The sequence below is a fragment of the Panthera onca genome, chromosome D1 (assembly GCF_046562875.1).
Source record: "Panthera onca isolate mPanOnc1 chromosome D1, mPanOnc1 haplotype 2, whole genome shotgun sequence".
In the NCBI taxonomy this organism is placed as follows: Eukaryota; Metazoa; Chordata; class Mammalia; order Carnivora; family Felidae; genus Panthera; species Panthera onca.
Genome location: NC_138348.1, coordinates 46,010,053 through 46,036,177, shown reverse-complemented (window position 1 = coordinate 46,036,177; position 26,125 = coordinate 46,010,053). Strand labels below are relative to the sequence as shown.

Genomic DNA, 26,125 nt, shown 5'->3' with positions numbered 1-26,125 from the left:
GCATACGTGTTGGTAAGACATGGTAAATATTTTGCTGACAAGCTCCTTGAGTGATGGGTCAATGGCAGCATTTAAAGGCAGACAACCTGAGGGTTTCTTTTATCCAGGTGCTGCTAGATCCAAAAAGCTGTCAGGCTAAGAAGCCAAACGCACCCACCAGTTACACCATTAATTGTGTCATGTTCACATGCCCCTGAGTTTCTGCACCTGGGATCTGTTGATCTATGCAGCTGGGGGAGGGCAGGTGAGAGGGGGTGCAGTTGGGAGCGAGAAGGAAAGAAGACAGGTTGCTTGCTCTCAGGGGACTGCCCCGGAACGCCGAACACGTCCCCTGCGCCCGGTGGGGCCGCCGGCATCTGCTGCCCTTCTGGCCGCCTCTGTTGTAATATCGTGTGGACTTGAGGTGTGGAGGTGGATGGGATGGTGGTCACACCGACCTGTCCCTGCTCCGGTCCTGTGCCTCCCTTCTTCGATCCATCACCAGGCGCATTTCTTCTCCCCTTTTGGGAAAGCCTTTGAATTAATGATCTGATGCCTCTTCGACAAAAGAATATCGATATGTTAGTGTGCAGACGGCAGGGGGTACTGGATTAGATCATTTTCACATTGGTGTTTGTGCCGGTTTGACATTTGTTTGGAAAGCTTATCCCATTATGACCATAGGTTACATGCATAATTTAAGGGGAATAAATCTTTGAGAAAAATTTCTGGTGCTTCTGTAATCTTCAGTGCTACAGAAGAATAAATGAAAAGACTCCCTATGGTTCTCATGTGATCAGAAATTCCAAGCAGGCTACCAGATGAAGTGCCCCGTGTAGGTGTAAAAACATTTCTGCAAATGCGCAGGCCACTTGTCGAGGTCGCAGGGGAGGCGAGGGCAGGGCGTCTTGGTCCCTGCTGCAGGGTTACAGTCTAGAAGCTGAGAGTGGCCAAGTGAGCTGAGCGTATAGGGCAAAAGCCCCGCAGAGAAATGCTGTACAGAAGCAGATTCAGGGCAGTTGGCATTGGTTTTAGTGGTATGAGTATTTAGGATAACAGTAATCTCCTCCTTCCTCCCTCCTGCCACCGTCTTGCATTCTGACGATCTCAGTGACACACTGACTGGGCTGATTTGACATTTTTGAGTTCTCGTGCCACTTGCCACAGTGAGGCAGACATCTTTTGTTTTACTTTATTTCCTTTTGAACCACTTGTTTTGCCGTGGACATTGGATTATCCTTGAGTACAGTGCTCCTGGTAGATTGGAGGCATTCAGTCAGTGGCTTTTGCAGGATTCACTGTGAACTTGTAACTCCGAGTGAGTACTGTTCTCACATCTGTGAAGACTATCCAGTTTCTGCCTGCCATCGCGTTTGCGTATGAGTGTTTAACATGATCCATAAAGAACAAAAGCCGCCTGGACCCCTGGATTCCGTATTCTCTGCTAGGACCTATTTTTCGAGCAAAGCCAGTGACTGAAGAACGGGTAATAGAACTAGTGAGAGCAGTATGTTGGTCATTACCTCGTCCTTATGCTGTCTTTTCATTTCTCTCTTAGGTTTATTTTCTTGAAAAGGCTCCAGGCTCCGGCTTGGAAAATCCAACCGCCAAAATTGAGCCCAGCAGCTGGAGCGGCAGTGAGAGCCCTGCCGAAAACATGGAAAGGATGAGCGACTCTGCAGATAAGCCGATTGACAATGATGCGGAAGGGGTCTGGAGCCCTGACATTGAGCAGAGCTTTCAGGAAGCCTTGGCTATCTATCCGCCATGTGGGAGGAGGAAAATCATCTTATCAGACGAAGGCAAGATGTATGGTAAGTGGTCTGGAATGCTACGATGTGCTTTTGTAATAAGGGACGATTGTCGCTAGCCTCGTCCTGAGATCCATTCACTGGCTTGGGTTCGATGATCTTTGTGGATTTTAGTTGGCCATCAAGGGACTAAATCTCAACTAACCAGAAGAGTCCATAAAGGGCCGTCGGGAAATCATTCTCTGGGGTTTTCTTATCCTTCTACATGCTCAGCAGCATTATAACAAAAGCTCTCAAGGTCCAGGTTGGAGCATAGTCGCAGTGACATGCACAGACCCCCATGTGTCGGGGCTAGTTCTTAGGAGCACGTGGCCAGTCTCATGGAAGCCTGCCGCGTATTAGCTCCTGGTAATTGACTGGTGTCACGTGGAAACGGGACTTGGTACTACCAGATCTCTTGATTCCCGCCCCCCACACTCCCTCCCCCCAGGAAGAGCTAGCAATATAGATGTTGATATATGAAATCTACTCATTTTTACAAGCTGGCATTTTTGTTTTTTAAGCACAGCCCTGCACAGGCCAGTCAGGCATGTATGTGGCTTGCTCAGACCTTCAGACCACAATCTTAACCGCTGTGTTGCCAGTTTGCAGTTGAATGGCCAGACAAGGTGTTAGCCCCCAGGCTCTCACCAGCCTCCCCTTCCGCAAGGGGATGCTTAGCAGTGCGTTTTAAAGGAAACTTCAGGAGTGCCCGCGAAGGGAAGACTGGTTAACCAAATGGCTTGGGGTGCCAAGGGCCACGGCAAGCACCCATCCACTAGTCTGGGGCTTGTGTGCTGGGGTTGAATGTTCCCTGGTCCTTTCTGAGTGCTTCCAGCTGCAGACCTGTGCTTGCTCACCTTTTGGGAAGCAGATGGCAGGTGGTTGCCTGCACGTTCTGCCTGTCTAATTGGGCACGTTGAGTTGACAGAGCTTGTGCTAAAGAGTCTAAAGAGACGCAATCAAATCGCCGAACCTCCAAGAGAACCGGCCCAGCAGCCTACCTGAGGTTGTTAACTTATCATGGAAGTGATTTATTTCTAAATAATTTGAAAGCTCTTCCATAATAGGGTGTTGTACCTTTAATCCTGCGCCTCGTCTATCTGGGGCCGTAGGAGGCTGCTGCTCAAACTAGCACACGCGGCTGAGGAGAAGGCAGATGGTGGTGCAGCTGCTACCAGCTGTGTTCCCTGCCCTCCCCTTCTCCAACTTGGATGATGTAATGGAAACAAGGGAAATTTTGCTTTCTGCAGCCTTGGAGTCTCCAGCCTGTCAGTGTCACACACACAGGGGAGAGAGCCCAAGCCTTCATTTGTTTTATGCTCTCCTGTGATCCTTTATAGCCAGAGAAGCTTCTTTGTGTCCATTGGTGAAATGGACTCAGGGTGAAACATATCAGCTGCTGTGGGTAGAAAGTTTCAGGGCTGTCTGTTCTCTCTCTTTCTCTCTCTCTCTCTCTCTCTCTCTCTCTCTCTCTCTCTGTGTGTGTGTGTGTGTGTGTGTGTGTGTGTGTGTGTATCTTTCCTGGGCTACCCTTCCTCAGCCTGGGGATATGCTTGCAGGGTCTTGTCTTCATACCTAAAAATGCACCCCCGCCCCCCATTTTAAAGGCAGAGGAAAGTACTTTAATCCTTCCGCCTCCTTTGAAGCTGATTTTATTACTAGTTGTGAAGGCAGCTTCAGGCTGCTCTCCGTTGTACAACTCCAGTTTGTTAGTCCAGAAATTGTTGTTCTCTAAAATATCGGCCGAGTATCGCACATCCTGGTCGGTAGGAACTACTACCCTTCTCTTCTCACAGAGGATACTGGAAAGGTGCTTGTGCTTTAGGAATGAGGTTTGCGGCCGAGAACTTAATTCAGAGCAAAAGTTAATTTTGTCTACTCCCGATTGTGTTTTCTTCTCTGTTGGTTTTACTTTTTAGGTAGCAGCATTGGTAGATTTCACCAGTCTGCCTATAACACCATCACAGAAACAATTTTTTTGTGGAAATCTGTGTGTTAAGTGCTCTTGTTGGTGGTCATGGGGTGTCCGAGGCACTGGGCTGAATATGGAAAAATAACCAAGAAGTTTTGGATTGGAGTCCTTTACCACCCGTGGACAGATTTGCCTTCTGCCTGAATCTCCGTTTTCTCCCCTGTGGAAAGGAAAAGGAGTCAATTAAAGTGATTGATGTCTATGGGTCCCCGAGACTTGTACGTTTGGTGATGCCGGGACTTTGTACCTCAGTAAGAGTGATCAGTATGAGAGCACTTGTTCTTGATGTGTGGATTCTTTCTTTCCTTAAACCAACATTCCACCGACTTATTGTGTTAGTAGCGACCAAGCTGATTTAAAATGGGGAGGTCTTTCGAGCAAGCAGCATTAGGAATTACAACGGCTGCGGGGTCACGTGTCCGGATGGGGGGGGGGGTGCAGGAAATGCATTTGCTGCGGTGGTCTTGAAGCCATGCCCTCAACCCCCTCTCGGTGGCCAGCATGGAGGGGTGGTGCTCTGACTGGTAATTTGAAAGGGACACATGGAGTTAGCAGGGACTCGAGAGGTGCAGACGACATCCCTCAGGAGGGCTGCTGATGATTCCCCTGTGACTTTGAGGGTAAGAGAAGTTTGACGTGGGAACCTCCACAGTGAGGCCCCCGCCACTCGGGGATTGTGGATTGTGTCAGTGAGCAGTGTGGGGCCAGAGGTACTGTTCCCTGGCTTCTGGCTTGTTCCCCATCTTACCATACATGAACCAGGCACAAACTAGACCCAGAGCCGAAGTGTCCTAAGGTCCTAAGAGCGTTCTTTTTCTTTTAAGCATTTTGAAAATGAAAACATTGAAAGCATTTTAGATTCCGTGGAATAAAATCAAAATAATCTAATGCTTTTTAGTGAAATACCAAGTGTTTTTGACTTGAGGGGGTTTTTCCAATATTTCTGAGCATTTGTAGAGTGCATTGTGATGTCACTAATACTGAGCCATTTGAGAAGGAAGGTCAAGTGCAGCGCTGATTTATTTTGGTAATGACATTTCCTCCGTGGTCGGCAATAGGGCAAATGCAGTCTTATAGAGGGGAAAAATGGAAAGCTTTCTTTATGAGGAGGTTTGGGCCATTAGAAGAGATGGCTTGATTCTCCCTCTGCTGCCTGGGTCTGTGGGGAAGCTGAGACTTGATGTGATTGGCCTCCACGTGGACAGACTACTTTTCTGCCTTGGGCCCCTCTGTGTGGGCACCTGTCCTTAGGGATAGTTAGGAGATTGAGGCCTCTCTGCAGGCTCTCTCTCTCTCTCTCTCTCTCTCTCTCTGTGTTTCCTATTTTTACGTAGCTGAGTGTCTCTTTTTCTGGTAGATAGTTGGAGAGGAGATAGCAAGAGGACACAACGGGAGAGAAGGTTTTGATCAGCAAACTGGTCTGAGATTAGATTTCACGGGAACAGGCCATTAGTTTTTAAAACAAAGCTGTGAACCACTGGGATACCCAGATGTGTTTGTTTTGCAGCTGAAAACCCTAGTCTAGCACTGTGGTCCCATTATCTCCCATAATCAAACCAGGGTAGGGACAGCAGCTAACATTCCTCCACTGATTGCTTTAGAGACCGAAGAGAGCAGCACTTAAAATTTTGGACTTTGGAATTGATAGGAGGCTTGGCCCTGCCTCTTCTAGATATCAGACTTTGGGCAAGTTGCTTTTCCTCCTGGTGCCTTTGTTTCCACAACCGCAAAAGGGATTTAAATGGATCCTACTTTGGGGGACTGTTACAAGACTTAAACAAACTAATTGTGATCTGGGATTCCCCCTGCCACGTTTGGACGGTGTCCGGCATCCGGTGAGAGCTATGGAAGTGTTTGTGAACGGAAAACGAAAAGTGCTGTCTGCCATGAGCTGGGCTAAAAGCTTTCCATACGCTTTCCATCTACTGCTCCCAATGACATTTTGAGGTGGATATTCTGATCCCCACTGTGTCGACGAGAAAGCACATGACTAGTGTAAATGGTATAGCCAGAAGGTTTCAAATCCAGGTCTGTCTGACCCCCAGACCTGGGCTCTTTTCACATGCTTTCATTCCTTGCTTGGTGGAGGTCATTATGTGTTAATTCAACAGATCAGTATTGAGCGCCGCCTGTATCCAGCCGGGTACTGGGAGTTGTCAGGGATACAGCAGTGAACCAGACAGACACGGTCCCTGCCCTCACGGAGCCATCACAAGTTCATGTGCAGGAAACACTGACCTGAGGTCAGGGCTGTGTGCCAGAGCTTTCTGGGAAGTCTGAGGACCCTTTGAAGATGGTCACCTTCCACTTAGCCTTTTGAAGCCTGTTCTTGGCCACCAACGTCCAGGGCACCTGGCCCAATGCTGGCAGGAGAAAAGCTTCTCAAATAACGCAGAGGGAGGATCCTAGATCACAAGGCTGGCCATGATGGTGGCCAGGAAGCTGTCTGGAAGATTCTGGTGCCCTGGGATCCTACAGGCGGCCTGGACAGAGCAATTGCTAGGCAATGGTTTTCTCCTTTTATGAGCAAATGTCTTGGGGGTCCTCACCTAGGGACAGCTCCATGGATGGCCCCTTTCTTGCTGGGATGCCAGACCTACTGGTTAGTTCTGGAGAGAAAAACTGTGAGGACAACAGAAGTTTGAGGGGGTGAGAAGGAAGACCCCTGTGGGCCAGTCCTCTCCAGTTGTTCAGGCTGAACCCTGCCAGCTGGGGGAGCACTGGACATGGAAGGGGCCCCTGCCTACTTCACAAAGGCACTGACAGAAAAGGGAGGGGGGCACTTGTAGTGAGGTGACAGCAGGGGATGTCAGAATGGGTGAGCATTAGTCGGTTAGGCAGAGACTAAAATCTGTGGTCCTCCTGGTTTTGAGAACTGGTTGGGAAAATGCAGGAACATCCCCTTTCAAGACCAGGAAAGTGGCCTGTGCCTGTAGGCCCCAGAGGCCTTGATGTGGAAATGGCTATAAAATCCAAGCCCTGTGGGATCTCCAGGCCACTTGGAAAAGTGACGCTCGGGGCCTGAGGTGAAGTTGTTTTTCTGCACCTGGACATCATGTGGCATCTTTGATTTCCTCTTTCTGTCTGACCTGTGATTCAGGGTATTATTTCAAGTGAGTTGGCTACAAATGGGAAGCACAAAGAACTGTGCCCTGAGAACAGACTAGAAGCCCCATAAGGCAAGGACCCCACCCTGACTGCCTTGTCAGACATAGAAGCTATCAGTGATGTTTGTCCAATACATGCATACCTGAATTATCATTGAAAACAGAGAAAGGTTGGTGAGTAATCCTGAGGCCAGAGGGCCTCTGTTGGTAGAGGCACTGGCTAGAAAGAAAGGGAGAAGAGAATGCAGGGGGGAAAATAAGAGAGAGAAAAGTGTTTGTATATTTAACGGTCTTCCTAGATGAGGAAGAAGAAATCCTGGTTTTTGCTAGGTGCTGGCGGATGCTAATGCAAGTGGTAGGAAGGATTTCTGCCCAGGTGGGCCCAGTGGTAGAATGAGGGTTAATTCTGGACTCCTCAGAACACGTGAGTAGTAGAGGATTTTGAAAGACTTTGGTTCCTGTGAGAAAAGCAAAGCCAGCGTCATCAGCGTTTTGGCTGGGAAGTTTTTTTGTTTTTTAAAAAAAAAATTTTTTTTAATGCTTATTTATTATTGAGAGAGAGACACACAGCATGAGCATGGGAGGGGCAAAGAGAGAGGGAGACACGGAATCCGAAGCAGGCTCCAGGCTCTGAGCTGTCAGCACAGAGCCCGATGCGGGGCTCGAGTTCACGAATCCTGAGATCATGACCTGAGCTGAAGTCAGACATTTAACTGATGGAGCCACCCAGGCATCCCTAGACACTCTTTTTGTTTGAGAACGTGTTGTCTTGTTTATTCCTCATGACAACCCAACGATACAGGTACTTGACAGCTGAGGAAGTTGAGGCCCAAGGTCAAATCGATTGCTCAAGGTCACATAGTAGATAAGTAGTGGAGCTGACATCTGAAAGCAAGCCACTTTATACAATTAACAGTTGATCCTTGAGCAACAAGGGCTTGAACTGTGCAGACCCACTCTATACAGGCTTTTTAAGATAAATGTGGTACAGTATTGTAAGTGTATGTTCTCTCCCTTATGATTTTAAAAATAAGTTTGTGTTTAAAAAATATTTCCTTATTTTGAGAGGGTAGGAGGGGCAGAGTGGGAGAGAGAGAATCCCAAGCAGGCTCCACACTTGATGTAGAGCCTTGACACGGGGCTCGAACCCACTACCATGAGATCATGACCTGAGCCAATGTCAAAAGTTGGACACTTAACCAACTGAGCCACCCAGGTGCCCCCAAAATAATTTTCTTTACTCTAGATTATTTTATTACAAGACTGCAGCATATACTACACACAACATATGAAATAGGTGTTCATCGACCATTTCTATTATTGGTAAGGCTTCTGGCCATCAGTAGGCTCTTTAATAGTTAAGTTTTTGGGGAGTCAAAAGTTAAACTTTTGACTCTGTAGGATTTTTGACTCTTAGGGGGTCGGCGCCCCTAACCCCTGTGTTGTTCAAGGGTCAGCTGTACATATTGATCTGGAGGGAAGCGTATGCCTTACTAGAGATATACACAGCTTAGTGGTAGGGCAGTGGGAAGTGATTGTGACTGGGGAATGCACATACCTCTGTTAGAAAATGCAGAAGAATGAAGGAGGCAGAGGCAGAGAGGCAGACTTATCTGAGCTAACTTTGAATGGGAGAAGGCCACGTAGTGTGTGTTTTTCGCTTACTTTGGATTTTGGACCCCTTTGAAAACCATAGAAAGTTGTGGTTCTTCTCCCCAGGGAGATGCATAGTTGGGTGAAGTTACAGGATCACTGCACAAAACTTCAGGTGATGTCGCGCCTAGGCTCAGACTTGCTGCTGTGGCAAGAGACGGAGAAGGGAAAGGCGAACAGATCTAAGCAGACCGTGTGAGAAAGGCACAGAGTCCTGCGAGGGCATCCCTCTGGTGCTCTTAGAAATGAGGGTGTATGTGGGAGGGTGGTGGCAGGCGGGCCTGGGCTGCCTCTGCATCATGGAGGACCGTGAAGGCCACAGCGTGGTGTCTGGTGGTCATTCTGAGGACAAAGGGAAGCCATTACATTTTTCCCGGAGAGATGACGTGACTCAGCCGGTGTTTTACGAAGCCGGCTCTGCAGGCGTGTAGGCAAGATAGATGACTATTGCAGGAGCCCAGTGGGAGAGGAAGAGGCCTGAAGCAGGTACCAGCAGTGTGGGCAGAGAAGTTCCAGATGTGGAACCAACAGGACCGGCCAACCCAGTGGGATTTGTGAAAGAGAAGGTGGGGTTGAGTGATGTCAGGGTTCCGCTTTCGGGGGCCCGGAGGATGAAGTGGGGAGTGGAGACTGGAGAAGCAGGTTTGTAGACAGGAGAGGAAGGAGGAGATGAGTTCTGTCAAGAGCTCGAGGCCCTGGGCAGCCACCAAGGCTGGCTGGGGGCTCGCCATCAGAGAAGTGGTCCCTTAGGCACTCCCAGTGGGTCACAGTGAAGCTGGCACAATTTTTAAATGAGGTACCTGTTGCAGTGGGACAATAAAGAGAAGTGTCTTTTTGAGAAAAAGAGAGACACATTGGTAGTTCCCCAGCCTGACCGTCATCAGCAGAAGCACTTGAGAAGCTTTTTAAGCCTTTAAGAAAAAGAAAAGTAACAAAAACTAACTCAAACCAATCAAATGAGAACCTCTAGGAAAATGGTCTGGGAATCTATATTTTTTAAAGCTCCCTGGGAAATTTGGGTGATCAGCCAGGTTGAGAGCCATAGGGCTAGGAGGCTACAGCCTGGGTCCAGGAGGACAGGAGCACATTTTTAGAGTGGGGGAAAAAAAAAAAAGAAATGAGCAGAGAATGAGACTGACATTTGAAACAGTCCTTACAAGGTTTGGGTACAGGAAGTAAACTACGTTAGTCAGATTATGTTTCCTCTGTACCGAGACAGAACACGACCATGGCCTAGTCTTTGGAGAGATCTGGCCACACACAGGAGCAGCCATGAGATGGTATCTTGAAGGACGTGAGTAGTTAAAGGAAGACTTCCCTTAGGACAGGGGAGAGTGGTTAGCAGGGGACAGAAATTGATGAGGTGAGGATATATTTGGTGACACAGAACCCAGAAGTGACTTTAAGAGGGGGTAAGGCTTCTTTTACTCTGAGGCACAATGCCAGGACCAGATGGGCGGAGGGTCTGGGGAGGGCCTAATGATCGGGTCTACCGATGAGGGGAGTAAGGCCATGTGGGCCGAGGCGGGTTGCGGGCTTTGGAAAAGTAGATCAGGCTTAGTAGAGATGCTGAGGTGAGCGAAGGTATTGCCCAGCACTGGCAGGAGGCCCTGAGAGAACCTGGAGAGCCTTCTTTTCTTTTTAAAGTTCATTTATTTATTTATTGAGAGAGAGAGAGAGAGAGAGAGAGAGAGAGAAAGCGCAAGTCAGGGAGGAGCAGAGAGAGAGGGAGAGAGCATCCCAAGCAGGCTCTGCACTGACACGGGGCTCAAATCCACAAACTGTGAGATCATGACCTTAGCCGAAGTCGGATGCTTAACCAGCTGAGCCACCCAGGCATCCTGTTTATTTCCTTTTTTTAATTGAAGTCTGTATTGAGATAAGTAGATTCACGTGCCATTGTAGGAAATACACAGTGATTCCCTGTACGCGTTGTCCATTTCCCCCCAATGGTTACATTTAGCAAAAACTGTTACATCCTGTCCCGACCAGAATGTTCATGTTGATAGATAACCCACCAGTGATTTTACTCAGATTTCCCCATTCTTGCTTGTACTTGTGTGTGTGTGTGTGTGTGTGTGTGTGTGTGTGTGTGCATGAAGTTCTGTACAGTGTTATCACCAGTGTCGACTGGTGTATCCACCACCATAGTGAGGGTGCAGAACAGTCCCAGTGCCGCTAGGATCCCTGGACTTGCCCTTTTATGACCACACCCAGCTCTGTCCTGCCTCCCCCGGCTTTAACTCCTGACAACCTTTAATCGATCTGTTTCTAAAATGTTGCCATTTCCAACCTGTTATATAATGGGATCATACTGTATGGAACCTTTTGCGTTCGTTTTTTCCATGCCGTATCATTCCCTGGAGATTCATCCCCGTTGTTGGCGTGTTATCAATGGCTTGTTCCTTCTTATTGTTGAGTGTTTTCCGTGGGATGTCTGTTTAAGGGCATCTGGACTGATTCTAGTTTCTGGTTATTACAGATAAAGCTCCTATGGCCGTTGATATACACAGGTTTTTGTGTGAACGTGAGTTTTCATTTCTGCGGGATAAAATGGCCAGCAGTGGTAGTTGGGACTTTCTGGGGTTTTTTTTTGTTTGTTTTTTTTGTTTTTGTTGTTGTTGTTGTTGTTTTTAACCGGTCCCCTGTTTTCCAGAGCAGCTTCACGTTTTCCCCTGCGATCTAGGTTGTCTGCATCCTCACCAGCATTTGATGTTGTCCCTTGTTTATTTTAGCCATTCTGAGAGGTATGTGGTCGTATCTCATGTGGGTTGTAATTTGCATTTCCCTAGTGACTAATGATGTAGAGCATCTTTTCATGTGCTTATTAGCCATCTGTATATTCTCTTCAGTGAAATGTCTGCTCATGTCCTTTGTCCATTTTCTAATTGGATTCTTTATATTTTTACTGTTGAGTTTAGGGAGTTTATTCTAAATACGACTCCTTTGTTGCATATGTGGTTTGCAAATATTGGCTCCTTGTCTATTGCTTTTCTTTTCATTTTCTTCACATGGGATCCCACATTAAAAGTTTTTAATTTTGATGAGATCCAATTTATTAATTTTCCCTTTTATGGATTATACTTCTGATGGCCAGTCTAAGGACTCATTGCCTAGCCCTAGATCCTGAAGATTTTCTCCGATGTTTTGTTCAAAAAGGTGTATAGTTTTATATTTTATATTTAAGCTTATAATCAATTTTGAGTTAATTCATGTATAGGTAGAGAGCAGTACTTTTTGGGAAGCCCACTGGCGTGATTTTGTGATACATGTATTTTTTTTTCACCAGAGGATTATTGGTTCATCCATATTTTGACAGTTGTCAAAGTTGGGACCTGAGACACCAAGGTGCTGGTGATCACATGGTTGTACCAGCCTAGGTTGGGAAAGAAAGGGACAAGGGGAAGCTGGAGGGGCTACGTCATGGCATGTACTGCCCAGAGCCTCTGTTAATTAGGAGAAGAGGCAGGGTAGGAGGCTGTGGTCATGCATGGGAGAGGCAGCATCTGAGATTAGAGGTGGAGAGATTTCGAGGGATGAGTTTCGAGGTGTGGCCATGAATGTGGTCAACTGATACGAGCGTGGGTGATGACCATTGGTGAAGAGGAAGTAAAACATGGGGAACCTCATCAGCACTGGGTTCATTAATCACTTTAATGTTGAAGTGCATAGTAGTGAAGTGTGAATTTGTAAATAAATGTGCCAGAGTAACCAGATATTGGGAGAAATTCTTTGAGGACATGACCCCATGGATGTGAATGGAATGAGTTAGGTATAAGTGAATACATGGTATGGACATAGTAAAAAGCAGGTGGCAGAGTGGTGGGGTAGAAGGAACATTTAGGGTCACAAGAAGATGCTAACAGTTCCTACTTCCTTCCTCCCAACTTCTCTGGCCGTTCCCATACTATTCCTATTTGTGATGTGTCTTTGGACAGCTGTATTAGCTTTCTGTACTTTGTCACTATCATCTGTAGAATGGGATGAGGAAATCCACATATCTCTCCCTGCCTTTCAACAATGCTGAGAGAAATCCAATTGCAGATGAGAAAGTGCTTTGAACTGAATCCTAAAAAGAGTACTTTTGTGAGGTTAAGCCCCCTTAGGGCCTGTTGGAAAGGTAGGTAGGAATGTTTTGGAGTTGTCACACAGGATTAAGCTTCCCTGTCCTAGGTAGAGGGGTGTTTTGTTAAGGGAGGGTTGAACTCCCCCCTCCCCCTTCAGGGTTTCTGCCAAAGAAGGGGTCGGAGAGGGGAGATTGGGGCAAACTTGTCCAGGTCAGAGTCACATACAGTGCGGGGGACCACTGGGAGCCTGTTGCACCGCAGAGGCTGGGCAGCCCCAGACAAGTGGCCCTGTACAGCCTCCAGGGGGAGAGGGCTTGGACGCACTTGGGTGTTGTAGGCACAACCGTGGATTACAAGTCTTTTTGTTCTTCCCACACTGACTTCTAGAGCTTTAGCTCCACGCTCCCGTGGCTGTGGCCTTGCCTGTCACTTGGGAGCTTGTCTGTAAGTTCTTACTATCATTACTTATTTGTATCCCTCTCCACTGATAGGACGTACAGTGGTCATTTCAATAATTATTATTATGGTTGTGTTCTGCTGATCTCTTTAGTAAAGGTGCCGTCTTAGAGAATGTTCAACTCTGTAAATTTAAATACATAAATGTATCACGTGGTCAGGATCATAGAAATAATCTGCAGGAATTTACAACATAGGAATAGTGGTTGCCACAGGGGTTGGATTATAGGAGACTTACTCCTTTTCCCCTATATATTGCAGTATTAATGGAGTTTCTTTAATAGCGAACATATGTTGCTTTTGGAATTGCAGGAAAAAATAATTATATCAAGTTTATTTTGTCCCTCTGGTTCTGAGTAAGGAATACTCATTAAAGGAGAATGTGGAAAGTACCAAGAATTAGAAGCAAACCATATTGCCTAGGTCCACTTTGGTGTGACGTTCATTAGGGATTCGGTTGGAGGTGTGGGGGGTGGGGTGGGCTTTGCAGGGTCTTGGTGAGTGGAAGGGAAGCTGGTGCCACTGAACTCTTCAGGGCAACAGTCTTGAGGGACAGGTGGTCAGAGAGTGGTGGTGCTGGGGCAGGAAGCAGGACAGAGTGTTCTTATTATAGACTTCAGGACATCGGTCTGGGAGTTCAACAGGTGCCCTGGCCAGTTGGATCTGTCAGTCAGCTGTCCAGACCAACAGTGGAATTATTCTGACATTCGTCTATTATGGTAAAATGGCTATGGGAGAGGTAGAGAAAAGCATTCGAATCCATTCTTCTAATGTCTGCACGCTCACAGCAAAGGGACACAACAATATTAATGGGAGTTAACACACCATAACCCCTGCCGCACCAGTGCTTATCATTTAACTCAAACTTGACAGGAGTAGCGGACATGTTTTATTTTGGAGGGCTGGGAGGGGGCCTCTCTTTAAAAAAGTTTTTTTTTTTTTTTTTTTAAAGGGTGCCTGGGTGGCTCGTTCGGTTAAGCGTCTGACTCTTGATTTCGGCTCAGGTCATGATTTCACAGTTTGTGAGATCAAGCCCCACATCGGGCTCTACACTGACACCGCGGAGCCTGCTTAATTCTCTCTTTCCCTCTCTCTCTGCCCCTCTCCTGTTCATGTTCTCTCTCTCTCTCTCTCTCTCTCTCTCTCTCAAAAAGTAAATAAAACTGCTAAAAAAATTTTTTTAATTTTTTTTTTTTTTTATGATCGTGTTATTTTTTGTAACAGATTCCTAGCAAATAGTCTTGTGTTTGCATTGCCTTTTGGCAGAGCTAGGTGACTTTTAGAGTATGAAAATGCTCTCGAGACTATGGTGTAGTATACATTCTCATTTGATGTAATCATTTGAATTAATAACAGGTAGGTTTCATTTGCTTGATATTTACCTTTTGTGCATAAACTGCAGATTATTCTGTCTGCCCACCTTCCCTTCTCTCAAATGCTTCAAATCCAGGTAAATAATAAAATCAAATTCACTCTTCAAAGCCTGTAAGGATATTATTTCTTTCAAGCCTCTTTCTGTATCATTGTAGTCCCCTCTTTCTTAGCTTTTCAGAGCACAGTCTGAAAGGTGTGACGTTGAAACGTGCTGCCCACGACATTCAATTTATTTAAAAAAAATTTTTTTTTTAATAGCATTACAGCCTTTTCATCACAGGCAATGAAATTGGTCATTAGCTGAAAATTTCCATAGACATTGTTCCTTTTGCAAAGGCCAGAGGAACTTTTAGGCTACCTTATAAGAGAATGCTATGGAGGAAATGCTTTGCAGCATCTGGGGTAATATTTAACATATGTTAATAAGCTGAGGGTTTTTTTTTTTTCTCCCCCCCAGCCATTTAGAAAAGGTCCCAATTACTCTGTGTCTGCCCTCTTCCCTGGATCTGCCTTGGCTCTGTGACTAGCTTGCCATTGTGTTGAGACAGGCTTTGGCAACTGTCTCTCAGATGAATGGTTCTATTACAAACACAGTAGCTTCCGTGACAGCTTAGAAGAGATTGTTGTTTATGGCTGCTTTTATTGAGAGAGGTTCGGCGCACGTTAATGTCTCGATAAAGACATTTGTACCTATAAAGTAGCCACAGCTTTAACCCTATTTGATGGTGAGTAAGGTATTGGGGCTGATGACATGGCCAGATGTGAGGTATCGGATTGCATGTTTATTCAACTGTTTCTGCAGTCTCTGTACTTCGATGTGCCTTTGTATTTGCTGTATCACAGCAACACACAGAATGCAGTGGCGATACGATCCTGCTTATGGAAGATGCTATTTGGGTTACTTGGATCGTAAGCCACGTGTATTAGGAAGCATTCTCTCAGTGCCTTGTGTGTCCTGAGACAGCAACCGCAAACAGTTGTTAGGTGAAGGGATTTGCCAGGTGGGATGACTGCGTGCACTGGGGTAGGGCACTTTTGAGATGGACGGATCTGAGTGAGGCCTGGGCTGACCGGGGCAGGCATTGCAATAGGGATTCACAATAACGATGATGAACACTAGCCAGGGCTTGCTGTGTGCCAGGTACTATTCTAGACGCTTAACATCAACTCACCTAAGCCTCACGACAGCTCTTATGAATAGCTACTATTATCATTGCCGTGTCACAGATGAGGACACGAAGGCCCGGAAAGGTTAAGTAAATGGCTCAGGGTCATGCGACTTGTAACTCCTGGATCGGAGGTATGAGCCCCTATCGGTCTGACGCCAGCACCGGAGTCTCAACCGCCACTTGTCTGCTGCCTCTGAGGCTTGACAGAACTGTAACCTGAGGTCCTCTGGACTCCGTGTCCCTAAACTGCTGCCTGCCTGGTTTGGGAGAGAGTTTTGGTTCCAAGTAAACAACGAAAAGGGGAGAATGTGCTTTCCTGGTGTCTGGGATCCTCTTTATCCTATTATCTGGCTGGCAAACTCCTACAGGTTCTTTAAGACCCTGTACAAAATACTCTCCTTTTCTCCGAATCCTTCCTTAAACTCCACAAGCAGAGATAGTTGCTCCTTTGTGTGTGTGTGTGTGTGTGCGTGCGCGCGCGCGCACATGTGTGTGCGTGTGTGCGCGCGCACACTTTTTTTTTTTTTTAATTAAGTTATTTAACTGTCAGAGCCTTTCAGGCGCAGTTGTTTTTACACTGTTTGTGTCTCCATGTCCTCGGGGGGCAGGGCAGTGTCATCAGCACGTCTGCATCTTTAGCAGTTAGCATAGTGCCTGGCACACACAAGGCCCTCAAAAAATGTGTGGATTGGTGAAAATTGTTGGTAATAATAATTCCACCTTTCCATCTCTAGCAGGCATTTTTTCCCTGCATTGTTATCACATGTGCAACATTCTAATGAAATAATGAAGGCAACAGTTAGAATTTCATGGATGAGACACTGGGGCACAGAGCCCAGAGGGCTTTCCGTTAGGATACCTTATTTTGAGGTAACCTCCTGGTAAAGCAGAATTTATGGTGGAACCCATAGCACCCCATCCCCATGTCTGTGTTTTTCTGTTCTGACCACATTGACCCTGTGCCTGGGTCAATGAGAATGGGAATACCTTTTCTTAGTTTACAATTTTGTGCCCATATCACCATGATTCTGCCCATATAGGATATTCAGTGGCTAGAAAGGATGGCTGAGCCTGATTTGGCTATTGTGGTGACTGAACCCACCTTCCTCCCATCCTGATTTGATTTTTATAACTATAGTAAAACATATTCCTAGAAAGCTAGTCTTTGACAATTTTTCCCCTTTGGACATACCTGCTACAGTGTGTTTGTAAGCTTATTTGACATGTCCTAAGTGGTGTCTATGCATACATATGTGTGTGCCTTACTCTTTTCAGGTTGACTGTGGATTTGGTTTAACCTGTCTGAATGTGACTTCCACAGATTATCCTAAGATGACATTGTTGATCCTCAAAGATTCATTTGAGTGAAACAGTGAACTAAGCAAGCTACTGCTGTGGAGTTTAGAAGGTTGTTAATTTCAGTTAGGGCAGGTTACCAGACCTTTGTGACCAGGTCACAAAATCTGGTTAGCGTAGATTTAACCTACCACTAATCTTGTTAGTGGCTGATTTATATGGGGGTTTGTCAGCCCATAGAAGTAAGTTCATCGTAGTTGTTAAGGGCATGGAGTCAGGAGTGGGGGCTCTCTGGGCTTAAGTCCTGGCTCTGCCGATGTGTAACCATGGATATGTTAGTATTCTTGAACCTCCATTTCCTCATCTGATAAATGGGGCTAATATTAGCACCTATCTTACAAGGTTGATATGAGGGTTAAATGAGATAATGTGGTAAAATGCTTCACATGCCCAACTCATTCTTAGAGAGAAGTATTATCTTGACCACAAAATCAGGCAAAGACATAACAAGAAAACTATCGACCAAAACCTCTTATGAATACAGATATAAAAGTTCTCAACAAAATGCTCATAGACTAAATCCTGCAACATATAAAAAGAATTACTCACCATGACTAAGTGGATTTACCCCAGGAATGCAAGGTTAGTTTAAAATTGGAATTTAACGTAATATACTTTATCAATAGAATAAAGAACAAAAAACACATGATCATCTCAATAGATGGAGAAAAGGCATTTGACAAAATCCACACCTCATCTTGATAGAAACAAACTCCTATGTGCCTACCATACTAGCCTCAGAAGAGAACTTCGTCCCTGATACGGGGCATTGGTAAAAAATCTACAGCCAGCATCATAGTAATATGATGTTTACTTAATAGTAAAACACTGAATGCTTTCCTCCTAAGATCAGGAATAAGACAAGGATGTTTGCTTTCACTCCTTCTATTCAACGTTGTGTTAGAGGTTCTAGCCAGGGCAATTAGTCAAGAAAATGAAACAAAAGGCATCTGTATTAAAAAAGGAAGAAGTAAGATTATCTCTTTCTGATATTTTATATAAAAAAAATTATTAAAGCTAATAAAGGATTTGGTAAGGTTGCAAGATATGAGATCAATACACCAAGGTAATTATATTTCTGTACATTTGTAATGAACAGTCTAAAAATGAAATTAAGAAAGTAGTTCTGGGGGCGCCTGGGTGGCGCAGTCGGTTGAGCGTCCGACTTCAGCCAGGTTACGATCTCGCGGTCCGTGAGTTCGAGCCCCGCGTCAGGCTCTGGGCTGATGGCTCGGAGCCTGGAGCCTGTTTCCGATTCTGTGTCTCCCTCTCTCTCTGCCCCTCCCCCGTTCATGCTCTGTCTCTCTCTGTCCCAAAAATAAATAAAAAACAAAAAAACAAAAAAACAAACAAAAAAAAAAAGAAAGTAGTTCTGTTTACAGCATTATAAAAAGGATAACATAACTCATGAATAAATTAAAATAGACACGTGTGCCACTTTTACTCCCCAAACTACAAAACATTGTTGAAAGACATTGTAAAAGACCTGAAATAAATCAAAAGACATTCTGTATTCACAGATCAGAAGAGTTAATAGTGTTACAGCCGTCATCCCCAAATTGATCTACAGATTCAATGTAATCCCTATTAAAACTCCAGCGGACTTCTTAGTAGAAATTGACAAGCTGATCCTAAAAGTCATATGGAGATTAAGGGGATTCAGAATAGCCAGGACATAACTTGGAGAAGAAGAACAGAGTTGGAGGACTCATGCTTCCTGATTTCACAACTTACTACAAAGATACAGTCTGAATCAAGATGGTGTGGTACTTGTATAAAGTTAGACATGTATCTTGGGAATAGAAACAAGAGTCCAGAAACAAAATCCTGCATATTTATGGTCAATTGATTGTCAACAAATGTGCCAAGCTAATTCAAAGAGGGGAGCAATAGGTTTTTCGATAAATGGTGCTGGGACTACTGGGTATCCACATGTCAGGAATGAATTTGAACCCTTTCTCCACAACCTACACCATAACTAACTAAAAATAGATACTAGACGTAAATTTAAAAGCTAAAACTATAAGACCCTAGAAGAAAATATAGGAATAAGTCTTTCTATGATCTGGGGTTAGGTAAAGCCTTCTTGAATATGACACCGAAAGCATGAGTAATAAAAGTAAAAATAAATTGATACTTCATCAAAATTACAAACTTTTGTGCTTCAAAGGATACCATCAGGAAAATAAAATAACAACCTGGAGAATAGGAGAAAAATATTTTTAAGCCATAAATCTAATATGGGACTTGTATGTAGAATATAGAAAGAACTCTTGCAACTCTGATAAAGAACGTAAGTAATCCAATTAAAATGTAGACAAAGAACCTGAATAAGCATTTCTTTTGAGAAAATATACAGGTCGCCAATAGCACATTGTAAAGATGCTCAGCATCATTTGGCATCTTGGAAATGCAAATTAAAACCATGGTGAGATACCACTTCATATCCACTAGGATGGCTATAATCAAAAAGACTGATAACAAGTATTGCCATGGATGTGGAGAAGTGGGAATCCTTATGTATTATTAGTCGGAATATAAAATGGCACAGCCACTCTGGAGAACAGTCTAACAGATACTCAAAAGGTTCGACATAGCATTATCAGAAGACCCAGCAATTTTACACATAGGTATAAAACTAAGAGAAATGAAAGCAGATATCCCTATAAAAACTTGTGAATGAATATTTATAGCAGCATTATTCATAATAGTCTCAACAGTGGAAGGACCCCAAAGGTCCATCAGTGGATGGACATAAATAAATATGGGCATGAATAAAATGTGATATATCCAATCAATGGATTATAATTTGGTGATAAGAAGGCATGAATTGCCAGTACATACTACAACATGAACAACTCTTGAAAACATTATGCTGAGTGACAGAGTGCAGTTACAAGACTATATATTGTATGATTCCAGTTGTGTGTAATACTCAGAATAGGCCAGTCTTTAAAGATAGGAAATAGATTAGTCGTTACTTAGGCCTGGAGGATTTGAAAGAAATTGGGCAATTACTGTTAATGAATATGGGGTTTCTTTCTGGGATGATTAATATGTATTATATATTACATATATTAATATATGTTATATATGCATGTGCATGTGTATATATACGCATACATATATACACACACAGATAGTCTACATACATACATATTCTGAATATACTAAAAATCATTGAGTTGTACACTTTAAATCAGTGAGTTATATGATATATACATTATATCTCAATAAAGCTGGTTGGTAAATGTATATACTTAGCATCCTACGTGGCCCATTGAAAATGGTCAATAAATGTTAGCTACCATTGTGATAATTTCCTTCCTACTTTTCTTGCTACTTTTACAGTAGCAAAGATGGAATTGAGAGGACAATGCTGAGAAAGCAGGTGAACCTAGCAATTAATTCTGATCCTGGGTGATGGAGCGGGTAGAAGAAATCTGTAGAGCTCTAGGCTGGGAGCTAAATGCTGATTTAGGAGAGCTAATGGAGAGGTCGAGTGAAGTTACATGGTGCAACTGCCTGGCATAGAATCGGCCCTCCCAAACTCTTAGGTAGATTTGAATTTAGTTACCCTTAAAATGGTGGTCAAACTTAGGGCTCAAATCTGGTCGAACTAAACCAGATGTTCCTCTTAAAAGAATAATCACCACTTGTGTGTTAAAGGCCAGGGTTTTTGTGTCCAGGAGTTACTAAGCCAGATGTGCGTGTTTTCTTTTTAAATCGCAGTAAGCATGGCAAAGACCAGGGTTTTAGTTCTGGGCCTGTATATTTTTCTAGGCAGTGTCTGGGGAACCTCAGTTTCCCAGTCAGTCCCCGGAGAACAGCTTTGCTCTTGGCAGGCTGCCTTTGGGCCTGAGTGTCGGAACCCCTCGAGAGGAGAAGGGCAGAGCCCAGTCCTCATACTCTGGAAGTCAGTCCCTGCAGAAGCTCGACAGCACCATAGATCGCCATGCTAGTTACCAGCGGTTCCTCCTTTAGAACTTGGAAAACATGTGCCAACTGGGCGGGAAGGTTCTCCGCTAAGATGGGTTTATTTCCCAACATGTCTCACGGAATTTTTTCCCCCAAGGATTTACCTATGGAGGGAAGTTCCTATTTCAGTGTTGGGGGAAAACCAAGTGAGCTACTTTTCAGATGTTTAGCCACACGCTGGCACCCAGGCTCACGCGGTACGGAGTGGCAGAGCCAAGACTCAGAATGTCCCCCATGGCCACCTGGCTGCTAAGACAGTTTGCTCTTAGTCTTAACCACTAGACCGAACTGCCTCTCGGGAATGGACGCAGTTGAGAGAGGGAGAGGTGTGAAGACAAGTGTTTTCAGGAACACTGGGGAGCCTGGAGGGCTGGGTGCCGACAAACACGGACAGAATGGCTAATGAACTGGGAAAAGGAGGATGAGTTTGAGTAACATGGCAGGTGATTGCATTTGAACCCTGAAGATCAGCTTGTCTGTGTGAGTAGCACATTTCTGGAAGAGGGACAGGAGTCATCACTTTTTTGGATACTCAGCTAGTGTTGAAGAATTATTCTGGAAGCCTGAGGAGTGACCCACAAGGAGGTGGAGGTCACTGCAGCACTCCTGTAGGAAAGGAGGATGGCTTCACCTATGTCAGGGGCTGTGGCAGTGACAGCGAGAGGCCAGGGTGGGTTAGGTCGGGATAATAGCGATCAGGCATCCAGATGGCATATAGGAGGGATCAGAAGGCTCTCTAGGGCTTGGTGGCAAGAGAAGAGATGGAGGTGTTTCATCTGTGTGGACAGCAGCGCATTTACAGACACATGGAAAAGCAGATTCTGTGGGGCAGAATTGGAGTCCTGCGTCTGAGCTGTATGGAGCTGGCAGGGCTTTGGGGTTCTCCGGGGGGAGAGGACCAGCAGGCACGTGGAAGTTCAGCGTCCTGGGTTGAGAACAGTTTGGAGGGACAGCATCTCAAGGTTTGGAGTTAAAGCCTTAGAAGTGAATGAGCTTGTGCAGGAGACAGAGAGGAGAAAGGACTAAAGAAAGGAAGGTCTCGGTGAGAACCATTGCAGCCGTAAGAGTCAGGCCCCAGCTCACGCTTGTGTGTCCGTCTTCTTACTGAGCATCCTGCTTGTCACGTGAAACCTTACAAGTGCTGGAGCCGGGGAGCTCGAATGCCTGCGTGTTTATTGTACTAAGTATGTTGAAGTCTTGAAGTTTGTCTCTTCTCGGTGTGTTGATGGGTACTTTTCCTGTGGGTTCATGGGGTGCTGAGTCTGTAGACACGTTCTACTCTGTGGCTCCCTAGGGTGAGTTAATGGGTTAGACCCTGATCCTTGTTCAGCTCCTTCGTTTAACCTAAACCAGATCTGGTCTGGATCTGATGTGTGATTTCCTTCCTCCCAGGCTCCCGGGGAGCATTGCTGGGACCCTTGCGGTCCTTTGCGTTGCAAGGAATCAGCCCCCCACCCTTAACTGTGGCTCCTGTGGGGTAGAAGTGCCTCCTTTCAGAGTCTGCTTCAGCTTGCTCTCTTGGGGCTGGCCCGGAGAGCCCAGGGACAGTAAGCGTGACCTGTCAGAAGCAGGGCCTGCCCTCTCTCTGAACCAGGACTGGGCTCCTGGTAGCCTGAGCCTGGGCGCCGCGGGGGACGTGTGGGCCTGAATGTGCTCTGTGCTGACCGGGGTGGGAGGGGAGCTGAGGGGAAGGCAAGGGCCTCTTCTGCCTGCTCTTCTAGAACCCTGAACTGGAGGGGTCTGGTGTCCTTGGTTTTTATACTTGAAGCTGGCCCAGAGATGCTCTTTCCCCAGTTCCAGTTCTGGGGGCCAGCTGGCCAGGCGTGGTCGCAGCTGCTCCTACATGGCTGTTCCCTCCCGTCCCACTGATCCCGGGTTCCAGGGTGCAGAGGTCATTCCCCGTTGCCTAAGATGCCATGTATTTGAATGTCCGAACTAAAACACTTGAGAGAATAAAATGGGGCAGTATTAAGAATAACACCAGGGAAACAGAAATAAACTGAGACCTTTCAGGCAAACCAGGATATGTGATCTTCTTCTCTGTGCTTTCACTTTGGGCTCAGTTCTTAATGTACCCCCCGAAGTGGTCCCACCTCCCCTACACCCCATGACCCATGTGATTTGGGTGCCAGGGACTTACAGATCTCCATCCTTTGAGATTTGGTCTGCATAACAGAAGCCTCAGGGATCTCCCACGTTGGAAGGCCCAGCACAAGAGAAACCTAGAAGTGTGTTTCCTGGAAGTATGTTACAGAGGAGGGTGGGAGGGACGTGAGCATCTGGGCCTCTCTGAGACGAGGCCAAATAGGGGTTTAGGAAGAGAAGGTGTTCCTTTTTGAGAGTTGAGGAGGTGATGAGAGCTCTGTCCGGGGGACTCCTCAGCCTGCATGGGCCCGCATTTCTACGCAAAGCTGGAAGAACCCAGATCTCCATGGGGCCTGAGCGAAGAAGGTCCGAGGACAGGAGATGGCTTCTCATTTGGTCTTCTCACTGTGTCCTTGAACATCTGCCTTGCCCAGGTGACCTGGATGGCTTGGATTTGACCATTTTGGAGTGAGGAGTAGGGTTGCCAGATTTGGCAAACAAAAATACAGAGCACTCTTTTAAATTCGAATTGCAGGTAAAGACTAATTTTTTTTTTTAAGTTTATTGATTTATCTTAGAGAGAGGGAGAGAGCACGGGTAGGTGAGGGGCAGAGAGGGAGGGACAGCATCTGCACTGACAGCAGAGCCTGATGCGGGGCTCAAACTCTTGAACCGTGAGATCATGACCTGAGCCGAAGTTGCACGCTCAACCAACTGAGCCACCCAGGCGCCCCAAGACTAATTTTTCTTGTATAGGTATATCCCATGCCATAATTGTATTCTATACATGACAGTCTTAGTAGTATCTGGCCAGATTTTGCTTGCTTCTGGAATGTGGGGTAATCATTCACAGTGCTGCCTTCACTCAACAGGTATTTATTGAGTCCCAACTGACACGTCAGATGCTGTTGTAGGCACTGGGGGTTTTCATTGAGCGAGAGACAACAGGAGTTCCTGACCTCCTGGGGCTTTCGTCTAGTGCGGGCAGTAGACGATAAGGAAGAGACATAAGGATGTCGGATGGTGACAGTGGGAAAGTGGAAAATAAGGTGAGAAGGGAGGATGGGAGGGGGCGTGGGGAGAGGATTCACACCTGGGTAAGGGTTTGAGGGGATAGGCCAAGCAGACGTTTTAGGGGAAGAGGATCCCAGGCCTCAGGCGACGCACACGTCAAGCCCTGGTGTGCCCGGTGCGTTTGAGGAGCCGTGAGGACCAGTGTGGCTGGAGCCACGTCAGCGAGGAGGGAGAGTGTGGAAGCGGAGCCAGTGAGGTCAGGGAGTAGAGCTTGTGGAGGGGCCTCTGTAAGGACCCAGGAGGCCTTTGGAGAGGGTATTGAGCAGGGTGGGGATGTGATCTGATAAGGATTTTGTTCTGTTTTCTTTTTTTTTTGTTGTTTATTTATTTTTGAGAGAGAGAGAGACAGAGACAGAGACAGAGAGAGACAGAGCACAAGTTGGAGAGGGGCAGAGAGAGAGGGAGACACAGAATCCGAAGCAGGCTCCAGGTTCTGAGCTGTCAGCACAGAGCCTGACGCAGGGCTCGAACCCACACACTGTGAGATCATGATCTGAGTCACGGTCGGTTGCTTAACCGACTGAGCCACCCAGGCGCCCCTGTTCTGTTGTTTTAAATTACAGTATGGTTAACATACAGTGTTATACTGAGCTGATGAAGTTTTATTTTATTTTTGGTTTTGAGAGAGAGTGTATGCATGTACATGTGCATGTACGAGGGCAGGGGAGGGGCAGAGGGGATGAGAGAGAGAGAGAGAGAGAGAGAGAGAGAGAGAGAGAGAATCTTAAGCACGTTCCATGCTCAGCATGGAGCCCGACACAGAGATCCATCCCATAAACCGTGCAGTCATGACCTGAGCCGTAATCAAGCGTTGGACACTTAACCCTGCTGAGCCACCCAGGTGCCCCTGATCTGATGGGGTTTTAGGAGTCACTGGCAGTTGGTGGAGATCACGCCAAAAGCTGGCCTGGGGTCCTGTTCTGTCACCTCGCCTGCAGAGGTGGGCTGTGGGACTTGAGGTGTGCATGTCATTTAGAATAAAAAGTCGTTGCTACCAGGACTCAGCAACACTTTATAGGATCTTTGCCTTTTTCTCTCCTTTCTGTCTTCTCCATTTGAATGACGCATTCCTCCTAAACAAGGGGAGGGAAGTGTTGTGATTATCTGTACGTGTTTTCAACCCCTGTGTGATAATACCTGGTTCGAGGGACAGTTCCAAATGTTTCTTATTAAGCTTTAGAGGAATGACTTACCGGACACCGTTTACACATCTGAAGTTCCAGATAAAATACAATTCCAAAATACATGAGTTTTTGTTGGTGTTGAAGGAAGTCATTTTTCTTTGGACTAAATAAATTGAAATTTTTTTGAGGTCTCGAAGAGCTTGAAAGCATGTCTTTTGTTTCCAGTCTCTGAAAAGGAAAGGGAAGAGTGAGCTGATCATAGTTTGCAGCTTTCTTACACTTTACTGGGCTGAAGTCTGATTTAAAAATGGAGGAAAAAAAGCCAACAGACTTCACATTGACCTTGACACTAAGGCATATATACAATTAATTAATTTATTAATTTATTAATTTATTTTCAAATGTATTTATTTATCTTGAGAGAGAGCACATGGGCACCCAGGGGTGGTGTGGGAGGGGTGGGGAGGGACATTGAGAGGAGCATTGAGAGGGGGAGAGAGAATTCCTATCAGCCTCTGCACTGTCAGCACGGAGCCCAACTCAGGGCTCGAACTCACAAACCCTGCGATCATGATCTGAGCCCAAAATCAAGAGTCAGACGCTGAATCAACAGAGACACCCAGGTGCCCCAGCAATTTATTTTTATAAAATATTTATGTTCTTTGGAAAAAAATACTGAGGCTGTAAAACCTAGACTTTTAAGTAAATGGGATCATTTTAAGTGTTAGCCAATTTGGGGGATGAGAATTATAATTCTAAAAGGAGTAGCAAATATTTTCTAAGTATCTTTAACAAGCCTGATGACTTACAGAAGACCATAGTGGTAAATTAACTTTGCTGAGTAAATTAACTTTGCTGAGTAATATTATTAATAAATATTTAAATTTTTACATATATCCATAAGGTTTATTTGAGAAGATGCAAAAAGGAAGCACTTT

The 26,125-nt window shown here is 45.6% G+C and overlaps 1 protein-coding gene and 1 long non-coding RNA gene across 5 annotated transcripts in view; one reads left to right on the top strand and one right to left on the bottom strand.

The window, feature by feature from the left end:
• The window catches only part of TEAD1 (TEA domain transcription factor 1), a 267,977-nt gene that overhangs the window by 84,932 nt on the left and 156,920 nt on the right, over positions 1 to 26,125 (top strand). For all 3 annotated transcript variants that reach the window (XM_060606043.2, XM_060606045.2, XM_060606046.2), the window contains one exon: positions 1,538 to 1,793. In XM_060606043.2, coding sequence (XP_060462026.1) covers positions 1,637 to 1,793 — 157 coding nt within the window. In that variant the 5' untranslated portion in view covers positions 1,538 to 1,636. The remainder of the gene's footprint in view (positions 1 to 1,537; positions 1,794 to 26,125) is intronic.
• The window catches only part of LOC144612936 (uncharacterized), a 39,000-nt gene continuing 16,282 nt past the window's right edge, over positions 3,408 to 26,125 (bottom strand). For both annotated transcript variants that reach the window (XR_013550150.2, XR_013550151.2), the window contains 2 exons: positions 25,257 to 25,415; positions 3,408 to 3,904 (listed from right to left, as the gene is read on the bottom strand). This is a non-coding gene — a long non-coding RNA (uncharacterized LOC144612936). The remainder of the gene's footprint in view (positions 3,905 to 25,256; positions 25,416 to 26,125) is intronic.